This window comes from Megascapheus bottae, chromosome 4 (assembly GCF_031878675.1).
Source record: "Megascapheus bottae isolate mThoBot1 chromosome 4, mThoBot2.hap1, whole genome shotgun sequence".
Lineage (NCBI taxonomy): Eukaryota > Metazoa > Chordata > Mammalia > Rodentia > Geomyidae > Megascapheus > Megascapheus bottae.
Window position 1 is genome coordinate 46258239 of NC_143512.1, and position 24253 is coordinate 46282491.

A 24253-nucleotide genomic window follows, 5' to 3' on the forward strand; every position below is an offset into this window, starting at 1 on the left:
CTTTCTTCTTCTTTTAAAAGAAATGTGAATGTGGCTATGGGAAAAATGTAACCAATGAACTAGCATTGTTAAAAATGTCAGTGTTACCAAGAACATTTGTATTTGTCTTTTTAAAAAAAAAATGAGTTTACAGCTGGGCACTGGTGGCTCATGTCTCTAATCTAGGTAGTCAGGAGGCAGCCTATGCAGGAAAGTCTATGGGACTCTTATCTTCAATGAACTGCTCTCCCCCCCCCCAAAAAAAAAGCCAAAAGTGGAACTGTGGCTCAAGTGGTAGATCCATTTTTGCTAACCTTGAGCAAAAGAGCTCAGACACAGTGTCTAGACCCTGGGCCCAACACACACACACACACACACACACACACACACACACACACACACACACACACACACACTAATCGACACATAATTGCATTTATTTATGGGGTAATGGTAATTCTGTACATACATACTAATCATAACTGTCAAGTCAGAGTAATTAGCATTTCTATTTCCTTAGACATTTGCAATTTCTTTGTATTATATTCTCACTGACTTTTGGAGTTGCTAAAGGCAGACCGAACCTTTAATACTAACCATTTGGGATGTTTGTGTGTATGTGTGTGAATGGAACTTTACATGCTACACTAGACCCATGTGAGGCATGAAGCTAGACTGTTCAACATGTGCTTCTTATGAGAACAGCTTACACAGTCTTATATAAAATACGGCTGTTGTTTTTACCGAACACAGTATGTTTTCTATGTTGTTCTCATGGCCTTAGCTTTGTGGCTGGATGAGATTTACTTCCTTATAAATTCTGGTTATGACTTATAATTGGCTTAAATTTGATCATGGATAAGATTAAATGCACTACTGTAGGTAGAAAGTATATATCTTTCTAAATACAATTATAGAGTCATTAACCACAATGAAAGAGTATATTTGATTTAATTTAACCAGAATTATACTAAAACTCCTCTAGGTTATTGGGAATGTTCTTATTTGATTAAAACCTTGGCTAGAGAAGTCAGAGGTACTGTCCAGCACTTGAGCCACAGTTGAGTCTGTGGGTTGTTCTTTGCTATGTGATATGTGTAAGGTATATTCTGATCATCATTATCTCTGAGGACTTAGCCAATGGATATGGGAGAGATAGACCTTTAAGTACCACTATGGCAACCAACCTGAGGATACATACATAGCTCCTGTGTGTGTACATATGATGTATGTTATGTGATAAATAGCACCTGTTATGTGTTGATATAATTTGTGTTACAATTTCTCTACAACATTAATGACAAGGAATATGGTTAACAACCATGTTTCAAGCCAAATTTCACCCTAGGATTTATGGCTATATCAGGAGATTAGATTCAGTTCACAATGTGTTTATATTTCCTCATCCACCTCTCCAGCCCTCACTTGGGGAAAGACTTATGGAGATGCCTCAGACCAACCAGGCTATGTTGGGTTGCACAGTGCACATGTACACCTTAGTGGTTGCATTTAAGCTGTTTGGTAGAGTACTGATAATTTTGGACTATTTGAATTTGTTCTTTTTGTACTTACCTCTTAATTTAGGAGAGTTATAATCTGAACTATTCAGAATCTCTTACATGCGAACTCATCCTTTGCTAGTACATGTTTGTTAGTATGTTTTCATTGTCTTATAGTAATGGCACAAGTTTATATTATATTAGTGGTAGTAGCATTAGTGGAAAAAGAGTTTCTTTCTTAGTAATTCTTCTTTTTAAAAATACATTTAAAGTGTGTCAACATTTTTTTTTTGCCAGTCCTGGGCTTGAGCTCAGGGCCTGAGCACTGTCCTTGGACTTTCTCAAGGCTAGAGCTCTACCACTTGAGCCTCAGCACCACTTCTGACTTTTTTCTATGTATGTGGTACTGAGGAATCGAACCCGGGTCTTCGTGCATGCTAGGCAAGCACTCAACCACTAGGCCAAACTCCTGGCCCCATATGTATCAACATTTTTGAGACCAAGTTTCACTCTGTAGTCCAGGCTGGCTTGAACCCATGTTCCTCCCATCCTCAGCCTAGTGAGGGATGGGATCACAGACATGCACCCATTTTAAATTTATTTTTAATTGATACAGACAACTATAAAACACACATATATAAGTATAACATACAACATTTTGCCATATGTTGGCATATAGTGTTTAAACATCTATTAACACCTATTAAACATCTATTTCCTTGAACATTTATAATTTTTTCCCATTCATCTTAGTTCTTTACATATATTATTTATTGTAATTAATAGAAGGGTTACATTATATTCACCAGATAGAAGGTGCATTACTTCACAATCATTGATACTCTTTCTCATGCTTTGGTCCCCATTTCCCTCCCCCCACCCTCATCCCTCATCTTGTTTTCCCCCCTTCCCTATCCTATTTCAAACAACCAAATAAACATATATATTTTTGTAACAATATGAGATAACCAAGGGACATAACATAGTACATTAAGGACAACAATCACTCATTATATGGCTTTTGTTTCTATATCCTGGAGGTCCTTTTATTTAGCATCATACTATATGGCCTATGTATCTAGGTTTTATTCTATTGTAAACCTCTGCTAGGAGAGCCCAAGGTTTCTACTGGTTATGGCAAATGAGGGAAACCATTGAACCTATGTTCCTTTGAGTCTGGCTTACTTCACTTAATATGCTTTTTTCTAAGTCTTTCCATTTCCTTACAAATGGGGCAATGTCATTCTTTCTGATGGCAGCATAGAATTCCATTGTGTATAAATACCATATCTTGTTGATCCACTCATCAACTGAGGGACATCTGGGTTGGTTCCATATCTTTACTATTGATATCTAGGTCTTCAGTTCTATTCCATTGTTCCTCAGGCCTGTTCTTGTGCCCTTACCAGGCTGTTTTGGTTACTATAGCTCTGTAATAGTCTAAAGTTTGGTATTGAAATTCCCCCTGTGCTGTTTTTTCTGCTAAGAATTGTTTTTGCTATACGGGTCTTTTATTATTCCATATGAAATTTTGGATTGCTTCTTCTTTTTCTTTAAAGAATGACATTGGGATATTGATGGGTATTGCATTGAATTTGTAGATTGCCCTTGGTAAGATTGCCATTTTCACGATGTTAATTCTTCCAATCCAGGAGCATGGGAGGTTTTTCCATTTCCTCAGTTCTTTAATTTCTTTTTTCAGGGTTTTAAGTTTTTCATCAAAAAGGTCCTTTACATTCTTAGTTAAGTTAATTCCTAGGTACTTTATTTTCTTTGAGGCTATTGCAAAAGGAGTTGCTTTCCTGATTGTTGCCTCGATCCTCTCATTGTTGGCATATAGGAAGGCAATTGATTTTTGAGGGTTAATTTTATACCCTGCTACCTTGCCAAAGTTTTGAGTCAGTTCAAGCAACTTGGAAGTAGAGTCTCCAGGGTTCTTTAAATACAGAATCATGTCATCTGCAAAGAGGGAAAGTTTCACTTCCTCTTTCCCTATTTGGATCCCCTTTATGCTTGCTTCTTGCCCTATTGCTCTGACTAGGAATTCTAATACTATGTTAAAGAGGAGTGGAGAGAGTGAGCATCCTGTCTTGTTCCTGATTTTAGAGAGAATGGCTTTAGCTTTTCACCATTAAGTATAATGCTAGCTGTGGGTTTGTCATAAACAGCCTTTTTTATACTGAGGACCACAGAAACTTTTCTTTCAGCCCAGGGAGAACTGCAGCTCATTGTGGGATTTTTTTGAAGACTGTTGTTGAAAAAAAGTCCATTTCTTTCTTTTCAAGTCATAGACAGATTATTTTCACACATATTTATATTTACAAACTCATATGTAGTGAATCAAATGCTTCAAAATTTTACTTTATACAGTAAATTACTTACTTAGAAAATAAATTGGATCCTTATATTAGGGTGCAATTCGTTTCATTGTGGAGTTTTTGTGATCAGCGATCTCTTTACAGGCACATCTTTTCTTCTGTTCCTTTGTTCCTTCTTTGTTGTACTAACCAAAACCCATGACAGGACATGACTTTGCAAAGGTGACATCAGTGATTAAATCTGCATGGGAAAATATTTTTGTATATCTGTTTTTTTTTTAACCAGTCCTGGGTTTGAACTCAGGGCCTTGGCAATGTTCTTGGACTCTTTTTGTTCAAAGCTAGTGCTCTGCCACTTGAGCCACAGCACCATTTCCAACTTTTTCTGTGTATGTGGTATTGAGGAATCAAATCCTGGGCTTCATGTGCATGAGAGGCAAGCACTCCACCACTAGGCTACATTCCCGACCCATGCATTGGAGAAGATTAAAAGCTTTAAGCAAACCAAGTTTCATCTGTTAGATTATTCTATAAAGTTTAAAGTTTAACTCTGTTTGGTTTTTATAAGTCATTTTATGCACAGCAGAAAACTCAAGTTTCAGCCAGTTGAGTATTTGCAACTTTTCTTCAGCTTCAACTCTAGAGCTTAATGAAACAACTCACAGAACTCATGTGTTTAATTAGGGAGCTGGCTTCTTAGTCTATGGATATTTGATTGGTTGAGGAGCTGTTCCTAAAGAGGACTTAGTGGTGATAGCTTTGAGAATTAAGTACTTAATTATTTATTCTGAAGATCAGATTAAGATTGTTTAAGAAATTGAAAATAGCACGACAATAGATTTAAATCTGAATCCAGAAATTACAAAATTGATTTATGAGTTATAGCATGTATACAGTAAGGACAAGTCTGAGAAGTGTCTGTCAGCATAAAATCTAGTCACAATCTGAGTACTGGTGGCTCACACCTGTAATCCTAGTTACTCTTGAGGCTAGATCTGAGGGTCATGGTTTAAAGCCAACCCATGTTGTAAAGCAGCAAGTCACTTATTCTCCAGTCACTCAGCAAAAAGTCAGAAAATCAGAAGTAAAGCTGTGGTTCAAATTTTAAAGTGCTAGCCTTGAGGGAGAAGGCTAATGGACACAGACCAGGCCCTAGGATTAAGCTCTAGTACTGGCACATGCACACACACACACACACACACACACATACACATACAGAGTAAATAATGCATGAGATAAATAAGGCTCCAGTTTTTGGGAATTTAACAGTTGAATGATTTTGTCTGATCTTTTAAATATAAAAATTATAATAAACATGCAGTAAATAGGTGGCTTGTTGGAAAGCAATTTTTTCCTCTGGTTATAATGTAAGAACATGATCGAAGAGAGCTAGCTGTCAGCCTGGGTCACATTCTAATTGCATCTATCAAGACAAATCTGCTGCAATCCTGTGCCTTGGGCAGCCGACGGCCGCTCATTAGGGATTTTAAATCACAATTATGCCAGACCTCTTTTCTGGCCCACACAATCCATCTTTCTCTCTTGTAGAAATATTTCTACAAGACTACAGTACAACATTCAGTAGATACTTGTCAATGGCCTACTGCGTACCCATCAATTTTCTGGTATGCCCCCACACCACAGATAAGCTTTTTTCAGATGTCCTCACTGTTAACCCTCTAGAGGCCCTGTATGGTTTAGGAAACAAATGAAAATATATTGCGGTTTCACTGTATTATTGACAAGCAGAAAATGTGTGTATTCACCATGTTTTGCCAGTGTCATTCTGAAATCTATGATGGTAGTCTCACCTCAAGCCCAGCCAGAAAACTGGTCAGAGATCTTCTAGTCTTCTGTGTACATCTCTCCCTCTCTCATGCAGAGCAATACATTTGTTATAAATCAATTTACACTGACAAATTCATTTTTCATTCCTTCAACTTGGATTTTCTACGAATTGAATGGTATTTCAGTATAATGGTTCTAAATATAGACTGACAAGAAACACAAAATGTAATAAAATAAATTTTTGGTTGCTTTTTGTGGCACTGTTTGCTAGGCGAGTGCTCTACTACTTGATCTGCACTCCTGTTCCACTTTCCTTTAATAACCATCGGACTGCCAGTTTTCTCCCTGCTGTGGCTCTCAGATTGTCTGGAATTCTCTTTAGTGTTCATTTTTTTTTATTAGTCCTGGGCCTTGAACTCAGGGCCTGAGCATTGTCCTTGGGCTTTCTCAAGGCTAGAGCTCTACCACTTGAGCCACAGCACCATTTCTGGCTTTTTCTATGTATATATAGTACCGAAGAATTGAACCCAGGTCTTCGTGCATGCTAGGCAAGCACTCTACCACTAGGCCAAACTCCCAGCCCCTCTTTTTTTTTTTTTTGAACACAAATCTTTATCACAATTAAGTCAAGACAGGATTGGCTACTCCTTAGATACTCTGTATCTTCTTGAATACTCCTTGCTTGCTAGGCCATGAGGCTGATGCTCTGTGGAGAGAGGAGAACTTAAACTTGAGGTTGAACTTCCTTCTTTGTCTGGGCTTTTGTTGGGCTATAATAGGAGTGGTTTATTGAATGGCATAGTTTGTTAAGCACTTAACAGTGTCTGAATGATTATGCTCTCAGGGAACTGAGACTAATAGGATAGGTCTGGAAAGTGCTACTGGTAGAGGAAACAGCACCTCCTGCACTCCCTCTGTTGGTCAGTTGAACACAGCCTATGGTACCCCAGTTTTGTTGTTGAGGACATTCAGCAGTACAGTTGGAAGCACCATCTAAATTGCAGAGCTTATGTTTGCCTTTACCAGTGCTTTATAATTAAAGGGAACACAAAGAGTGTAGAAACCCACCACCCCATTTGATTTTCTTGGAAGAAAATTGCAGTGTGTACAACCACCTATTTCACATCAATTCAGATTGGGGATTGGTGACTTAGAAATTCCATCCTAGTGGGGACAAGATTGGAATTCATTGAGAATTTGACGTTTGGTTGGCTAATGACCCTTTATCTGAGGCTGGCAGCAGTGGTGGCTTTAGTTGGTAAAGGCAGGTGGGGAGAAGAGCCTGGTTAGGCTTAGTGAGGATCATGCTATAACTCAGAATTGTATTGAGGCCTTTTATATATTGTCTGTTGATGGTTCCTACTGAAGGCTTTCCGTGTCTTAAGGGAAATTCATGAGATGAACCACCAATCACCTGCCTGGACAAAAGTCCCAGGGTAGAGTGAAGTTATGCTAATGAAGGTAACAGAATTGTATAATTGTGGCCACATGGATAGCACATTTGTATGGGGAGGCAGACACTTTTGCTTTGATGTCTTGGTATGTGTCTGAGTATATAGTTTACAGTTTCTCTTCTCATATTTTACTCTAGAGATGTTAGACACAGACTAAGGATGATAGATTGCTTCCTAGAGTAGCGCAGCTAAACACTAATGTCTAACTTTAAAAAAGATTTTTATTAGCATATGTTAGTTGTACTTGGGGGATTTGTGACATTTCTATACATGTGTACAACATATCCTGACCAAACTTACCTCTTCATCACACTGCCTCACCAATCCTTCTTTCACCAGGCCTCTGTGTATAATTTTCATACATGCTTGTAGTCTTCAACTGTAGTCACCCTGTCTGAGATCCCCTGCTGATACTTAACCTCTAACACAGGCTGCCAGTGTTCATAGGTGATCCCTGGGAAAGAATTGTTGGGCATTCACTCACTTATTCATTCAACTAATATGCATACAGAAGGCATACCATGTGGAAGCCACTGTACTAGCACTCTGGACACCACAGGGTAAAAGGCAAGGCCTGCTTTCTTGAGTCTTTCTTTGCATGCATGTGATATGGCCTGTCTGACTCAGGTTGCAAACATGCTCAGTGACACTACTTCCCTGCACTTGTGTAGGGCTCAGATTTCTACTGCATTCTCATTGTAGCAGATAATACATACTGGGATTTTTCAAGTTCAGTTATTAAGGTGAGGCTTCTTTTTAAAGTCTGCCAAAGCCTATGGAATTATTATAATATTTTGTATTTAGATTGAGTCTTGCTACGCTGCCAGACTGGTCTCATATTCTTGGGCTTGCGTTCCTCCAGCATCAGCCTGTTGCATGCCAAAACTACAGGCACATGTTACCACGTTTAGTTCCAGCCGAGCCTTTTCAATATAGACACATTTGTTTTTCCTTTTACATATTTTACTCAATGTCTTCCGTGGATCAGCTATGCTCTAGGCACTGGGCCATTCTGTAGGAATACAGAAGAACAAATTAGTTCAATTCCATGAGTACTTTGTGGCTGTATTACTGGGTGCTCTGCTATGTGTTAGGAATAAACAGTCTTCTAAGACTCTGTCAGCCAATGCAACAATACAGTTAAGAACTCATCACAAACACCACAGAAGAAACCAAGACATAGCAATTGAAGGTCCTCTGTCCGAGGGCATTGACAAAGGCCAAGGCCTCGTTTGTTGCAAAGCATTGGCGTGATTTTATAATAATAAAATAATCTTATGGATCTAACAGGTGACCAATACTGCTGGGGAGGTTTGAGGAAGTATGCAGTCTTGAGTTTTCTGGACAGAGGAAGCTGATATGTCTAGAAAGTTATGCTAATGAAGACATCAGAAATGTAGAATGATGGTAATATGGGCAGCAAGCTTGTGTGACCTTCTTGCACATTTCCTGACAGGTGGTGGCAATGTTTAGCATAGCTGATGGAAAGAATATGGCATTTGGGATGAGCAGACCTGGCTTTAGCACTTTTTTGGCTCCCTGACCTTGGGTAAAATTCCTGGACCGCTCTACATTTAGTGGAAGGCGCTTGAATTAGATGTTTTTAGTTTCTTACAGTTCTGACATTCATATTAGGCCTAAATGCATTGTCTCTGATAAAATGTGTGAAACTTTGAATGGGGGGGGAACTAATACCATATATTTTTTCTTTTCCTTCAGTGTCTCTTCCCAGAGAGACTCTTCTACACCTGGCTGTGAGATGGGGCCTGGCCAAGCTTTCCAGATTCCTCTTGTGCCTCCCTGGGGGAGTACAGGCCTTGGCTTTACCCAATGAAGAAGGCACCACACCATTAGACTTAGCTTCACATGGCGGACATTCCACGCTGGTGGAAGACATCACAAAGTGAGTTCTGTTGCTTTATAGTTTCTTTATTCACTGATTTCTACAAAGTTTGGCAAGCATTATGGAAAAATAGAAATAAAGCGTAATCACATACTGGTTTATATTTTTACTATTAGTTCTCATGTATACAGCACAGTTATGCAGTTGGTATTAGCATCTCAGGGAAGAAATAGGGAGAAAATATCTCAAAAGATTTTGTAGGTGAAGTAATGAAGAAAAAAAGTGGTGATATAATAGTCTAACCCTTAACTGTCTTTCAGGTTTCAGCTTAAATGTCACTTCCTTACACGTGTCTTTGTTTTTGTTTTTGTTTTTGCCAGTTCTAGGGCCCAACCTTTGGGCCTGGATACTGTTCCTGAGCTTTGTGCTCAAGGCTAGTGTTCTACCACTTGAACCACACTCCACTTCTGTTTTTTTCTGGTTAATTGGTGATGAGTCTCACCAGCTTTGCTGCTCAGGCTGGCTTTGATCTGGGATCCTCAGATCTCAGCCTCCTGAGTAGATACGATTAAAGGTATGAGCCACCAGCACCCATTCCTTTGGTTATGTACAGTATCAATTGCAATGTGATCATTGTTTCATATATGTCTCCCTTCTAAGTCATTTGAAATCTGGGGACCATTTTTGTTTTGCTCCTTGAACTATTTCCTAATATGGTGCCAGACCCATCAATTTTCATGAAAATAATATAAATTTTAGTTGAATCAATGACTAACAAACTCTATGGTACTGTTTACCCAATAGGATGGTCCTTAGGGTTTAGTAAAAATAATGTAAGGAATGATGGTATCAACAAGGATGATATGTGGGTTGATGATATCAACACTTTCAATAACTAATGAATATCTTATTGGCTACTACAGTGATTCAGATTGGTCATTATTCTTAACCTATAAAAGAAAGACTCATATATAGTGATTTTCTCATGCTACTGTGTAATAAATTACTAAATATAAATGGAAAAATATATTAAAAACTAAAGTATTACATAAATGTTAACTATTATTGGGGCATTGTTTTATGATGTATCTTCCATGATAGAGTAATTTTTAAAATTTGGCTCATGGAACTCAATGTAATAAATTTGATCCAATTAATTAGCAGTAAAATAGTAGGAATTAGTGCTTACTCAATTTTTTTTCTCATCTGATCAAATGACCATAAACCAAGAAGCAAGCCTGTGAAAAGAGAATTTCCCTTTTCTTTGATTTAATAACACTATTTTCTTTGCTTAAAGAAAATAAAGGAAGAATGTGTCCTTTACCTTAGTCATTGTGAATGATTCAGTGTTCCATTGAGGTCTTGGAGGTGAAGTTCTTCATGGGCTTTGTATCTCTTTTTTGTGGTCAACAGCAGATGACATTATGTTTTGGCAGTTTACATGTTTAAGAAATCCACTCATGGATAGTATTAAAAGTAGGCTGTGAATTGAGTTTGGTTCATACAATGCCTCTTCTATTATCATAAATGCGTGATAATGGTCTTACGGTTTGGCCTCTTAGCTCATTCGTCTTTGCAGTTTTTTGTTGGCCTAGGGACAATATTTTTCTTTTTTTCAGTTGTAGGGCTTGAATTCTGGGCCTGGGTGCTGTCCCTGTGCTCTTCAGCTTAAGGCTAATGCTCTACCACTTGAGCCACAGCGCCACTTCCGGTTTTCTGGTGGTTAATTGAAGATAAGAGTCTAATGGACTTTTGTGCTTTTGTACTGTTCGTGTCGGTGATTAGTATGATAAGTTCAAGGATGCTCTCTGAGTCTTAGAGAACAAAAGTACCCTTTATCGTTCTAAGTAGTGGGGATAATACATATTTCAATGAAAGTACAGATGCTCCTTGGCTCATAATGGTGATGTCCTCATGAGCCTAGTATAAGTTGAAAATATCCTAAGCTGAAAATGACTTCAATACACCTACCTTACCAAGTACTAAAGCTTAGTAATACAAGGCCACAGTAGGGACTTGTTTACCTTTGTGATTCATGACTGACTAGGGATATGGCTCATTGCCTTTCACCAGTATCAAGTGTTCACTATCATGAGTTGCTAGCCTAGAAAATATAAAACTTTAAACCTTGTAGTATTACTTCCAAAGAATTCTTCTAGTTTCAGCACCATTATAAAGCTGACACATTCCTAGTCAAACCAGTATAAGTTGCAGCCTGCCTGGGGAGCAAACAGTCATTAACCAAGCGAGGTCATGTAAAAGAGAGAAGAGGCACTTCGCTGGTTCTGTGAAGCAGGGAACTCAGACAACGATCTGTTGGGGTGTGACAGCACCCTAGACATCCACCCTTTTCTCCTGAGGAATTCTTACTGTTGCTTTTCAGAGTCTCATAAACTGTGCAGCATATCATGATGCCAACCCGGAAGATTGCACATAGCTAATAGATAGGCAATCATAGCTAAGGCAAGAAAAGAAGCGTATATTCAAAAATCTAGTTTGTGAATTTCATTGCTTTCTTAATGAGTATATCCAGGAAGTTCACATAATCAAATTTATGCACATTTTAATTTGCATGAGAAAGCGATTTGTAACAGTGGTGCCAGTGTGTTATGAATCTCTCACTTGTTTGTAACATCTCAGTCCTACAAGGCTCCCTGGAGAGCATGTCTGTTTTCCACTGCAATCACCCAATAAACTCTTGGCAGCTAGCTAATTTGTTCTGCATTTGCCCCATCAAAGAGAGAGGTGTCTGTTTGGGTTAAAAGGAGAATAAAATATGGAGGTAAATTTACGTATTTAAAAGTCAGTACTGCTTCATTATTTCGATAAGCTTTTAAAGTACGTAGATAATGTCCTCTAGCAGGGGAAAACTGGTGTTACTAGGATCTGTTTACAATCTCTCATGTGTTTGTAGCACATAGGTGACTTTCAAGGGACCATTTTGTCAGCTGGTTTGTAACAGCGGAGGAGTTGTGGGGGTTGGTGTCTGGGAAGCTGTGTGTGGATTTTGACTTGTGTGGTTTTAGTTTTCAGGATGGATGTTCCCCAGGCTTCTCCCGGGTGTGGCTCAGTGATGATGCATCCCTGCAGTTTATCCACTCGTCACAAACACTCACTCTCACCCTGAACCACACAGCAGAGCATTTGCTGGAGACAGATATTAAACTCTTCCGGAAACACTTTTGGGACAAAACCTCTCTTGTCAAGGTTGGTGCCCAGTTATTCCAGCATACAGTAATGCATCGCTCCTTTAGAGAAGGAAAGCATCAATTTGGAGAGTTGTTTATTTATTTAGTTATTTACTTGTAGGAGAAAGGTTGCACTTCTTTTCTTCCTAATGAAAGCTTGGAGAACATGGAATTACAAATTGTGTTAGATCCATGAAGATTATGATGTATTTTGGCAGCAGGAGCAGTGTTTTGTAATGAGAAGCCAGCATCTTGATGCTTTTTTTCCCCTCATAGGCTTGGCCCATTTCCTGTCAATACTGACCCCAAGCAAATGTGGGGTATGTGGTCACTATTCTAGCCTCAGGTCCTCTGGATACCTTTCAGTATGGACCTGCTCTGTCTCCCTAATTATTATAAAATTACATGAGGATCTCATGTCCAGAGAGAGAGAGAGAGAGAGAGAGAGAGAGAGAGAGAGAGAGAGAGAGAGAGAGAGAGAGAGAGAGAGAGAGAGCGAGCACACATATTAGGTGCTCCTATAGAGACAGTCGGTCATGGGCTTGAACTCTGGGCCTGGGTGCTGTCCCTGAGTTCTTTAGCTCAAGGCTACCGCCCTACCCCTGGAGCCACAGCCTCATTTCTGGTTTTCCAGTGGTTAATTGGAGATAAGAGTCTCACGGTCTCTTGTGCCTGGGCTTGCTTTGAACTGGGATCCTCAAATCTCAGCCTCTTGAGTAGGTAGCATGAACCACCACACCCGGTGGATTTTATTTTTATTTTCTAGAACTGCATTATATATAGTAAGTAAAAATGAGGATTTTGTTGCAGGAGATTTGTTATTTGAAGATACTAGAACCTAACTGGGTGTGGTGACACCTATCTATCATCTGTCACCTGTCACTTGTGAGGCTGAGGCAGGAGGGTCAGCAAAGTTAGAGAGAGCCTATCACAAAAACAGAAGAAAAGAAAGTTCTTGGGGGCATTATAGCTCAAGTGAAAGAGGCCCTGAGTTCAATCCCCAGTATTGCTTAATCTTCAGGTCTTAGGAATTTCTGTTCTCTTTCTGATTCATCAATCACATCTCTGAGAATCTTCTGATTGTGACCTGAAGAGAACCCAAGTCTTTGTGGCAGGGCCAGTCTGGTTTTCTGCTTCTGGGTTTTTCCTGACTACTTTCCTTGTCATTCTGGGGGCACTAGCCTATGCATTTTCTTAGCATTTTCATTTTTTTTTATCTACCCCCTTCCTAACCAACTTTCTTAGCTGTGACATTCTTGATTGTGTGTGTGTGTGTGTGTGTGTGTGTGTGTGTGTGTGTGTATTGTGTTTCTTGCATATTGGAAGCCTCAAATGGTCTTTGATTGATCTCCCTTTTTTAGGCTCTTGAGCAAGAAGTCCAGCTAGAGGAACGACCAACTATGCCCTCAGGAACTTCAGAAACTGAAGAAGGTAAGAATGCTTCCACACTCTGGAAACCAAGAACATGTAACACTAATCAGTCAGTATGTCACAGCACATAGTGAAGCAAAACAGGAGCTAGAAGCTCAGAGGCAAGATACAGGGTTATGGGGCCAATAAAGCCCTTAAGTGTTGTGACAGCATCAAACACTATTTTTTGTTTCCCCTTTTCACTCAAGTAGCATTTACTTAGTGACATGTTCTGGGTCTTGGCCAGGACCTGACTTTTTCTAATCTTCTGATCATTTGTCTAATACACACAGATTGTTCTCCTTATTCTAGTTTATTTGTTCATTCATTCCATCCTTCTGTCCTGTTATTCTTTTGCTGCTCATTCAATAGTGTAAAGCTCTTTTTCTATTCAGGGGTGAATAGAGTTTTAAGGAGGTGCTTCAGAAGTTATGAAGATAGCTGGACACCAGTGGCTTATACCTGTAATACCAGATCTCAGGAGGCTGAGATCTGAGGATTGTGGTTCAAATCCAGGTCAGACAAAAAAACACCTTAAGATTCTTATTAACCACAAAAAGTCAGAAGTGAAGTTGTAGTTCAAATGGTAGAGCACTGGCCTTGAGCACAAATGCTGAGGAACAATTTGTTCCTACACCCAGAGTTCAAGCTTCAGGACCAGAGAAAAAGAAGTTAGGAAGTTATTTGTTGTATACTTGTAGTCCAAGTTACTTGGGAAGGTGGAGGGAGGAGAACTGAAATCTGAAACCAATCCAGGCAAAAACATGAGATTTATCTGAAAGAGAAACTAAACTCAAAAGGACTGGCTTTGTGGCTTGAGTACTAATCTAGCAAATATAAGGGCCTGAGTTCAATCTATAGTTCCAAATCACACAGATAGAAGAAACGGAGTTAAGAAGGAGGCAGTGGGAGGGAGAGAGCAATCATGAAGTAGAGTTTGTGGGCAGTCCTCCTGGCATTTAGAATTTGAGAATACTGGTTGCTTGTGGGATTACCAGAAAGTCAAATATAGCTGACTCCAACGCTGAATGCACAGTTTTGATCATGGTGAAAGTTCACACAGAGATATTCCTGAGGAGATGCACCACCTTTTCCCACAGAACCCAGCTGACTAGCAGAGGTATCATTAGTCCTTATCATTATTATTATTATTTTTGCAATTGGCACTTTATCTAGGCATGCAGTCTTTGCAGCAATTCACACCTGCTCCTTTTCCCTAACAAGTCTGATCTGTTTACTAAGTCTAGAAATAAACCTCTTTTTATTCTAGAAAGCACTCTTACCACTGTGTTTGTAAATTCCTGTTTTTTTTTTTTTAATGTCTGGAATGGATTCAGATTTACCTCCCTTAAAGAGTTGCAACAATCTAACCACATTATTGCATCTTCTGTGTCATTAGGGAAATTGCTTTCTGTGTTGAATTGTAAATATCTTGCTACCAGTTACTTTCTTTTGCTCCCTCCCTGTCTTCTCCCTCTTTTTGGTGCGGGTTGGGGAAAGGAAGACAAGGAGGAGTGTACCTGAGGCTTGAACTTAGGACCTGGGCCTGGGTGTTGTGATCTCAAAGCTGGCACTCTACCTCTTGAGCCACAGCTTCTCTTCTAGCTTTTTGTTTTTTGTTGGTGGTTGACTGGAGATCAGAGTCTCATGGACTTTTCTCCAGGTCTTGGCTATGGACCATGATCCTCAAGTCTCAGTCTCCTCAGTAGCTAGGATTATAGGTGTGAGCCACTGGTGTTCAGCTTGCTCTGTATTTTTTACTAGGATATTATATTGATTTAACAATTTGAAATTATGTGTGATTATTTCTTTATCTTTTGGTTAAGATCAAGTAGGAAATTATATGTGAAGATAGTTACATATATTTGGAGAGGTAGAATTAGTTACCTTAATTTGGGGATAATGAAGGCACAATATAACATCTTCATTAATGTAAAGGGACATTGATTTGAGGAGCTGAGATCCACCTTGCAGACCTCTGAGTGCAGAGGTCAAGGAGGGATGATAAGACAAAACCCTTGCTCAGAATGTTAACAGCTGATTCTGGTTTGAATAGGCAATGGGGACTATCTGCTTTCTAGGTATTTGTCATATGGTGTAACCTTAGATTCTTTGCCCACACATTTGTGTGGCATACTGTACCCTGCATACTGTACCCTGGGAACACTGGGAGTTACCTTTCTGCTTTCTGCTGTATTGAGGGAGGCCTGCCTGTTCCAGGTTCTTGATTATCTCTACCAGAAACTTCTTCCCACTCAGGGCCTAAGTACGTGGCCCACTTTTACTATTGTAACTGTAGCTGATCAGATTTCTCACTTCTACTTGGCTGATAAGCACATACACACACACACACACACACACACACACACACACACACACACACACTTAGAATTAAGTTTCTGGCCTTACAGTTCCAAGTTTCCAAGGCACTGTGGACTATATTTGTGTATTACTCTTATTTTTTATTCTACCCTTCCTAATTCATAAAAATTGCTTTGTATCTTTTTATAACTCTCTTTCAAATCAATTTAGAACAAAATGAGATTTAAATCAGTACTTGTATTTTTAAATTCTGTGCTTCAAGAGCTTATAGTATGGGGTTGGGGCAGGGAAGCAAATTGTCACAGCAGAGTATTCTAAATCCCCTGGGAGACGTTTAGAAACTGCGTTGTGAAATACTACAGACTAGACAGCACAAGGGCAAGGAAAGCTTCCTGAAGAGGTGACCATAGAGCTGTGAGGGTCCCTAGCCAGACATTGCTATTGGAGAAATGTAGGTCATTTTGTAGTCCTGGAATAAAAGTGTGTGCACATGCATGTGTGCATCCATATATGCATACTAGGAATGTAGGCTTGAAAGAAGGCAGGTTGGCAGGACTTATACAACTTGGCACATGGAGCCAAGATCTGACTAATAATTAAGTCAGATCTTTATTTTAGAGATGGATTTGAGGGACTACATAAGAAAGCTGGGAACCAGCCAGGGGGGGCTGTCAAAAGTAATGCAGGAAAGGGCTGCAACAGAGCAGTATAAGGAGACTTATACTATCTTCAAATAATTAATGTGTGTGTTTTATAGAAATTCCATGCCATGCTTTATTTTTGTCTACCCTTGAAAGAATACTGATAACTATGTACATTCCAGCAGAGGGCAGTATCCAACCAGAGTGAAAAATAACTGCTCTTGTCCATTCAGGAGCCCATGAAACTTAGAGGGAAGAACAAATGCTGAGCATAAAAAGCATCTTTCTTTTTCTTTTTCTTTCTTATTTTTTCTTGGTCAGCTGTGGGGCTTGAATTCAGGCCCGCCCTGGGTACTGTCCCTGAGCTTTTTTTTTTTTTTTTTTTTTTTTTCCTCAAGGCTAGTACTCTACCACTTGAGCTACAGTGCCATTTCTGGCTTTCGGGTAGTTAATTGGAGATAGGAGTCTTAGGGACTTTTCTGTCTGGGTTGGCTTCAAACAGTAATCCTCAGATCTCAGCTGCCTGAGTAGCTAGGATTACAGGTGTGAGCCACCAGCACCCAGGGAAGAGAACCTCTTTTATTTATTTTTAATGTGACCTGAGATCCACTAGAAGATTTTTAAATAGATTATATTTTGCTGTTCCTTCTGGGACAAATAGTTGTTGTGAGCCTATGCTTATGTGTATAGCCGTCATAGGATAAAGGACTCTAAGTAACGTAAGCCTGGAAATTAATTTTTCTGTCTTTGTGAGTCTAGCACAAAGATTTTATTACTAATATTCCTGTGAACCAATTATGCTTTCATAATTTCATGATTGTAACCCCACACCCAGAATAATAGGAAGTTTTTTTTTTTTTTTTGCCAGTCCTGGGCTTGAGCTCAGGGCCTGAGCACTGTCCTTGGACTTTCTCAAGGCTAGAGCTCTATCACTTGAGCCTCAGCACCACTTCCAGCTTTTTTTTTTTTCTATATGTGGTACCGAGGAATCGAACCCTGGTCTTCATGCATGCTAGGCAAGCACCTTAACCACTAGGCCAAACTCCCGGCCCCTAGGAAGTTTTTTTACATGAATTAAATGGCTTAAACATCATCTCACTTTTAATATGATCAGGTTAATAAGGTAGTCATTGGTATTTATGAATCCATAAACCGATTGCCTTGTCTTCTTGTCCTTTTTTGTTCTCTGTACCCTAGAATTTGTGTGTGTGTATGTGTGTGTGCTTGAACTCAGGGCCTGGGTCTTTTCTCTGGGCTTTTTTCTTTTTCTTTTTTGGTCAGTTGTGGGGCTTGAAATCTTGTCTCCGAGTTCTTCAGCTCAAATCTGCTTTGAGACATAGCACCACTTCTGGTTTTCTAGTGTTTAACTGGAGATAAGAGTCTCATGGACTTTAGTGCCTGGGCTGGCTTTGAACCTTGATCTTCAGATCTCAGCCTCCTGAGTAGCTATGGTTATAAGTGTGAGCTACAGAGCCTGGCTGTCTGGGCTTTTTAAAATCTTTTTTTTTCCCCTCAAGGTTAGCACTCTACCACTTGAACTATACTTTTATTTCCAGCTTTTTAGTAGTTAATTCGAGTCTCATAAACTTTTCTACCTGGGCTGGCTTTCAACCACAATCTTCAGATCGCAGCCTTCTGAGTAGCTAAAATCCACTAATACCCTGCTGGATGTGTGTGTGTGTGTGTGTGTGTGTGTGTGTGTGTGTGTGTGTGTTGAGGGGTGTGTGTGCTGATACACTGTCCCTTAGCTTTTTTGTTCAAGGCTAGCACTCTGCTACTTAAGCCACAGCTCTTCTGTATATTTTAATGGTTCTGAGTATTTTTGATTGTAGGCATGAACCATCAGCATCTACTTTACCCTAGGGTTTTCTAAAGAGCACTAATTTTAGAAGATGTAAAAAAATGAGGATTTTTTGGTTAAATAAATAAAAAATGAAACCCACACTGGAAATCCAAATGCATGTAAAGTTGCATAGATTCTAGGAAATCAATAAATGGCTTGGTAATTTTTGCAGCCTTGTTTAACCTCACAGATCTTCAACTTAACTGATCACCAAAGAATCCATTCTCTCTGGTTCACAACACCTCCTGCAAGTAAAGGGTGAGGTCCCTTGGAGAATGTTTGCTTCCTCAGGTCTCCTGGCTCTCCCTCATTTCCAAAGTCACCTGGATTCTCAGTCAGCACTGTATATGGGGGAAGGCATTTTTCAAAGTATTCATAGTCATCCTGAATTGTGTGAGACCATCCATGATGCCAGGATCCCACTGCACTTCTTGATGCTGTTTCAGAAGCTAATGCTGTCTGGAGTCGACCGTTCAGGGAACCAGTCAAGAATATTTACAACATCAATCACCTCTGTATGAATCCATTTTCTTCTTTAGTCTTTTATAAAAGTTAAAATCAACCATCTGTGTGGTAATGGTTCTTCAACTTTTGTGTCACTAATCTGTAGTTTATTGGCTTCCCCCATAAATCACTTTTCATACTTCCATTAACAGGGAAAGAGGGAGTGAGGATTAGAACATTTGCTCCAATCAGAAAAGAGCATGGGCAAAGACATTTTCCTTCAGAGCTGAGATGCAGTTTTCCCTTAGCAGGCTCAAGGTGTGCTCCTGTGTGGAGCTGCAGGAGAGGCTAGAGATCTGACACAAGATAGCCTGGGCAGGTGACAGGAGTCCTACTGGTTACTCTACTCATCCATTCTTGTGTGTGTGTGTGTGTGTGTGTGTGTGTGTGTGTGTGTGTGTGTGTGTGTAAGAGAGAGAGAGAGAGAGAGAGAGAGAGAGAGAGAGAGAGAGAGAGAGAGAGAGACAGAGACAGAGACAGAGACAGACAGAGAGACAGTGTATGTGGGCTTGTACTCAAGGCCTTGTGTTCTCGCTCACAGCCTGTACTCCACCTCTTAGGCCACACTTCAAGTTCCAGATTTTCGCTGGTTAATTGGAAATAAGAGTTTTGTGAATATGTCTGTCCAGGCTGGCTGCAAACCACAATTCTCAAATCTTAGCCTTCCTGAATAATGAAGATTCTTGGTGTGAGCCACCAGTGTCCAGCCTGCTTGTCCACTTTGTATCAGATGGCTGTTCTGAATCACTTGGTAGGTATTCTATGACTTAAATGACACTCTCAGAAACTAGTGATACAGAAATAGCCAGAAATGGGCAAAACAGGCAGCTCATTCTTGGGTTTACTATCATTCATTCCTAAAGTCATTTGTGTATATTTGTCTATCCAGGTACTGGATAGGCACTGGGAACACAGCTGTAAGCTGAACAATATATATATATATATATGTATATATATATATATTTTTTTTTTCTTGAGAATGTGCTTACCAGTGGTCATGGAGACATTTCTGGGAATCCAGATTTTCTCATTTCAGGCATAGGAAGGAGCAGAAAGGTTGTGTATCTTATCTAAAATGTCACAGTTTGGCATTGAGAAAGCTTGTTAAGAGTTTGCTTTCATAGGGCAAGGTGACTTAAGCCTAAAATCCCTACTACTTAGGAGATAGAGTTCAAGGGATCATGGTTTGAGGCCAGCCTGGGCATTACAGTTCAAAGACCCCATCTTGTGACCGAGTATAGTGGCCTGACCTTTCTAGTGCACAGGCTAGCCTGGGCAGGGAGGCCCTACCTTGAAAATAACCAAGACAGAAAGGGTCTGGGCATGTGGTTTCAGTGGCAGACCACGTACCAAGTGCTAGGACCTGAAGTTCAATTCCCTATCTTGGGAAAAAAAAGTACATTCTCTTGTCCACTACTGAGCAGCCATTTCAGCCACTTCCTTCTAACAGAGAGCCTTTCTATTTAGTGTCTCCACTGCTGTTTGAGAGTATTCTCTTGCATTTGTTATGATGGAAAACAAACAAACAAACATGAAAACATAAGAAGCACTACCTGGAAATGAGCTCTGTTCTAAATGATAATCTCTTTAAAGCTCTTACAATTTTAAGATTTGCTGTGTGCACAGACCTGTCTTAATGACACCTGTCAGCAACAAATAGCTCAAAATCTCAGCTCTGTGCCAAACTGACTTTTCAGCCTTATGCAAGTTATTTGGCCCTGTTTTTGTTTTGTGGAAAATGATAGGGAGTTGTTGGGATGGTGGAAGATGCCCAAGTTTGGGTGTTGTTGGAGATGGAAATGAGAAAGATAAAAACGTCTTCAAATATGGTAGGTGGTTAGCACATGATGTCCAGCTCTGAAAGCAAGGATGTGACATGATTCTGTAGGTGAAGGTGTGCATTCTGAGATACCAGGATATCGTAACTGTTGGTGCCATGGTGACTAGAGTGAGAAGGTTTATTGCTTGGACTTTCTTTACATAGAAGCGTGGTATGCCATGTGTGCTCTGATTTGTGAGACACACAAGGAGTGATGCATAGCACTTTCCTTTTATTTCCATATATCCTGTGAGACCATATTGGGAAAACAAGAGGGCTTTTATCCACACAGGTTCCCTTTTAAGATGTTTTCTTTTTCAATCCTCAAATTCAGAGCTTTTTAGAACGGTCCCATGTAGTTTAACATTTTCTTTTTTCTTTTATAGCAAGAGATAGGCCCTTTGAGCCTAGATAGTTGGGATCGGAGGCCAAGGGAAGTGGTGAGGAAGCAGTTCTGCAGATGGATAGTTAGCTGGGGACATCCTCTCCCATCCTCATCTCAGGTTATGACGAGCACCATTTCCCTTGAAGTTGGGGCTTTAAACATTTTCAACACAATTTAAAATGTCAGGCACAGAAAGAAAAATACTGCATGTTCTCAGTCATTAGTTCTACTTTGGAAAGTAGAACTCATAGAAGAGAGAAAAATAGTTATACTAGAGGCTGGTAAGGGAAAAAGAGAAGGAGCAGCTATAGGAAGGCAGATAGATAAAGCTACATAGAACGAGTGAACAAGCGTTCGACAGCATGGTGGGGTGAACTCATAAGCTCTAAAAACAGATTATTATACACTATAAACATACATTAAATGATAATACTACCTCCTAAACACAAAAAAAATTTTTGGGCTAAGGTTTGAACTCAGGCTTGTGTGATTGCTAGGGAAAAGCTCTTCTACTTGAGGTACAACTCAGTGCTTTTTTTTTTTTTTTTGGTGGGTCATGGAGCTTGAACTTGGCCTGGGAGCTGTCCCTGAGCTCTCCAGCTCAAGGCTATCACCCTGTCCCTGGGCCTGAGCACTGTTCCTGAGCTCTTCAACTCAAGGCTATCTCCCTACCCTTGAACCAAGCCCCACTTCCCATTTTCTAGAGGTTAATTGGTGATAAGTCTCAGGTCCTTTTGTGCCCAGGTTGGCTTTGAACCTTGATCCTCAGATCTCAGCCTCCTGAGTAGCTAGGATTATATTTGTGAACCACTACACCACCCAAAGTGTCCAGTGCTTTTTTTCTTCAGTTATTTTTTTGATAGGGTCTGCGATTTTGTCCAGGGCCAGCCTCAGACTGAGTCTCTTACCTGTACCTCTTGCCCAGCTGGGATTGTAGTGGTGAACTGCCATGCTTTGTTATTTTTGGGGGGGTGATGATGGTAGTAGTGGCTGTTGCTGTGCTACCACTTGAGCCCTATCTGCAGCCTGTTTATTTTCAAGATTGAGTTCCCAGAACTTTTTTCCCAAGTTGGACTCAAGCCACAATTCTTCTGTTTTGAGCCTCCCAAGTTGCTAGGATTACAGGTGTGACTCATAAGCACCAGGCTACCTGTCTTGGAATGGATGTCGTATTAATTCTTGGGCTGGGTTGGCCTCTAAATGTGATCTTCCCAAGGTGTGCCTCCTGAATACCTGGAGTCGTGGGCATTCACCGCTACATCCAGCATGAAACAATTTTTAAAAAATATTAAAAATACATATATAGAGAATATTCCTTTTGGCCTACAGAAGTACTTTCTGATTTTTTTTCTTTCATCCTACAGAGAAGCTCAGACTTTTCCAAAACTTCTTTAGGCCTTGTCGGTCTTTTTCTCCTAAAAAGGACAACTTTCATCTTTAAAGGCCAAAGATAAAGATAGGGCATCAAGGGCTGGGAGTTTTGCCTAGTGGTAGAGTGCTTGCCTAGCATGCATGAAGACCCGGGTTCAATTCCTTGATACCACATATGTAGAAAAAAGCCAATAATGGTGCTGAGGCCCAAGTGGCAGAGCTCTGTCCTTGAGAAAGTCCAAGGACAGTGCTCAGGCCCTGAGTTCAAGCCCAGGACTGGCAAAAACAAAAACAAAACAAACAAAAAAGATAGGACATCAAGCTGATATGATGTTTATTTTTCCATATCATTATAATAACTATAGCATTTTCTGCCATATAAGTGATAATTTTCCCATACAGATGATAAATTTTCCTCCCATATAAATTCTCCTCCCCATCTTTCAGGATATTACAGAAATAAAAGACTTCAGAGAACCTTATGTGAGCTCATAGTTTACAGGGCTCAACAGCTCACCTAGAGGCAACAAATTCTTTCCTATCTGATGTAGATTCTCTCTTCCAGCTGGGTCAAATTAGCAAATTGAGAAGGAAGAGCATTCTTCAGCATTCCATGCAGAGGATGCTAGTGTTGAATGAGCTCAACATGAAATTGTAGCTGCTGAGTCAGATTCTTTCTTGAAGTGGAATCTAAATCTGAAGACTTAGGACATAAAAGTAATCCTAAAACAAACCAAGTTTTGTTTTTGGAAGATGTCCTGCCTCATCTTATTCAAGCAGTTGATTAAGTTAGAACAATTCTGCCCTGACTTTACTTTGAAAAATAAAGCCTTAGAGCTTCTGCGTAATAGATCATTGCAACCAAATTTTTTAGAGTGAGGGTATCTTTTTTTCCATCACTGAATCAGTTCTTTTCCCATGAGATGTTAGGCAGGATGGATAAAAGAGAGCACAGAAAACTTTATGTAAAATACATTAAACATAGAAATATCATATAATCTGGAAGTGGTGCTGTGGCTCAAGGGGTAAGTCGGTAGCCTTGAGCTGAAGAGCTCAGGGACAACCCAGGCCCAGAGTTTAAGTCCCACGATCAACAAAATACTATACAATCCAACAATTATACTTATGGGCATACAATGAAGAGAAACAAAAATACACGGCGCTTGTACATGAATGGTCATAGATAGTAACCTTGTCCATAATAGACAAGAGTGGTGCCAGCCAAGGAACGAATAGAAAACTGTGAGAGAGCAATGAAGCAATATTGGGGAATAAAGGATTGTGAAATATTTAGGGAAAATATCATGGTATGTCTCTTCCCTATGGACAGTTTAATGCACACACTAATGGCATAAACTTCAGACTGAACACGAGTGTATTACTTTTTGTGTACCAGCATATGATGATTCTCAAAACCATTTTGCAACTTAAAAGAAACCTAGATGCTAGGATTCTATTTGTATGAAACATTCGAAACAGGCAATTCCATTGATGACAGATTAAATTAGTAGGTGGTTGGGGTTGAGTTAGAGGAAATGGGCCAGGGATATTTAAGAAATGGAAGGGGATGACTGTTAATGGATGTGGGATCCTAGTAGAGTGAGGCAAAATATTTGAAATCTGACAGTGGTGATCATTGGTTTGTGTGTTAAGTGGGAGGATTGAATGGCCTGTGAACCAAAATTCTACAAAGCTGTCACATATGTGGGTGCAGTTTATGTATTAATTTTTGTATACACTCCTTTAGTGGCTGAATATATTTTTCTTAGTCTTTTTGAGTTTTCTTAAGCAATTGCTTTTGTGACTCAGAAAAAATAAAGAAAAGCTACCAAGGGTAATTTAACTTAAAAATCCTGTTTCAAAAAGATGTCTTCTTGATGGTCACCAGT

General features: G+C 39.8%; 1 protein-coding gene across 1 annotated transcript in view; it reads left to right on the plus strand.

The window, feature by feature from the left end:
- The window catches only part of Arhgef28 (Rho guanine nucleotide exchange factor 28), a 265542-nt gene that overhangs the window by 105087 nt on the left and 136202 nt on the right, over positions 1-24253 (plus strand). The window contains exons 5-7 of the mRNA XM_090331824.1: positions 8758-8941; positions 11908-12088; positions 13431-13500. Coding sequence (XP_090187950.1) covers positions 8758-8941; positions 11908-12088; positions 13431-13500 — 435 coding nt within the window. The remainder of the gene's footprint in view (positions 1-8757; positions 8942-11907; positions 12089-13430; positions 13501-24253) is intronic.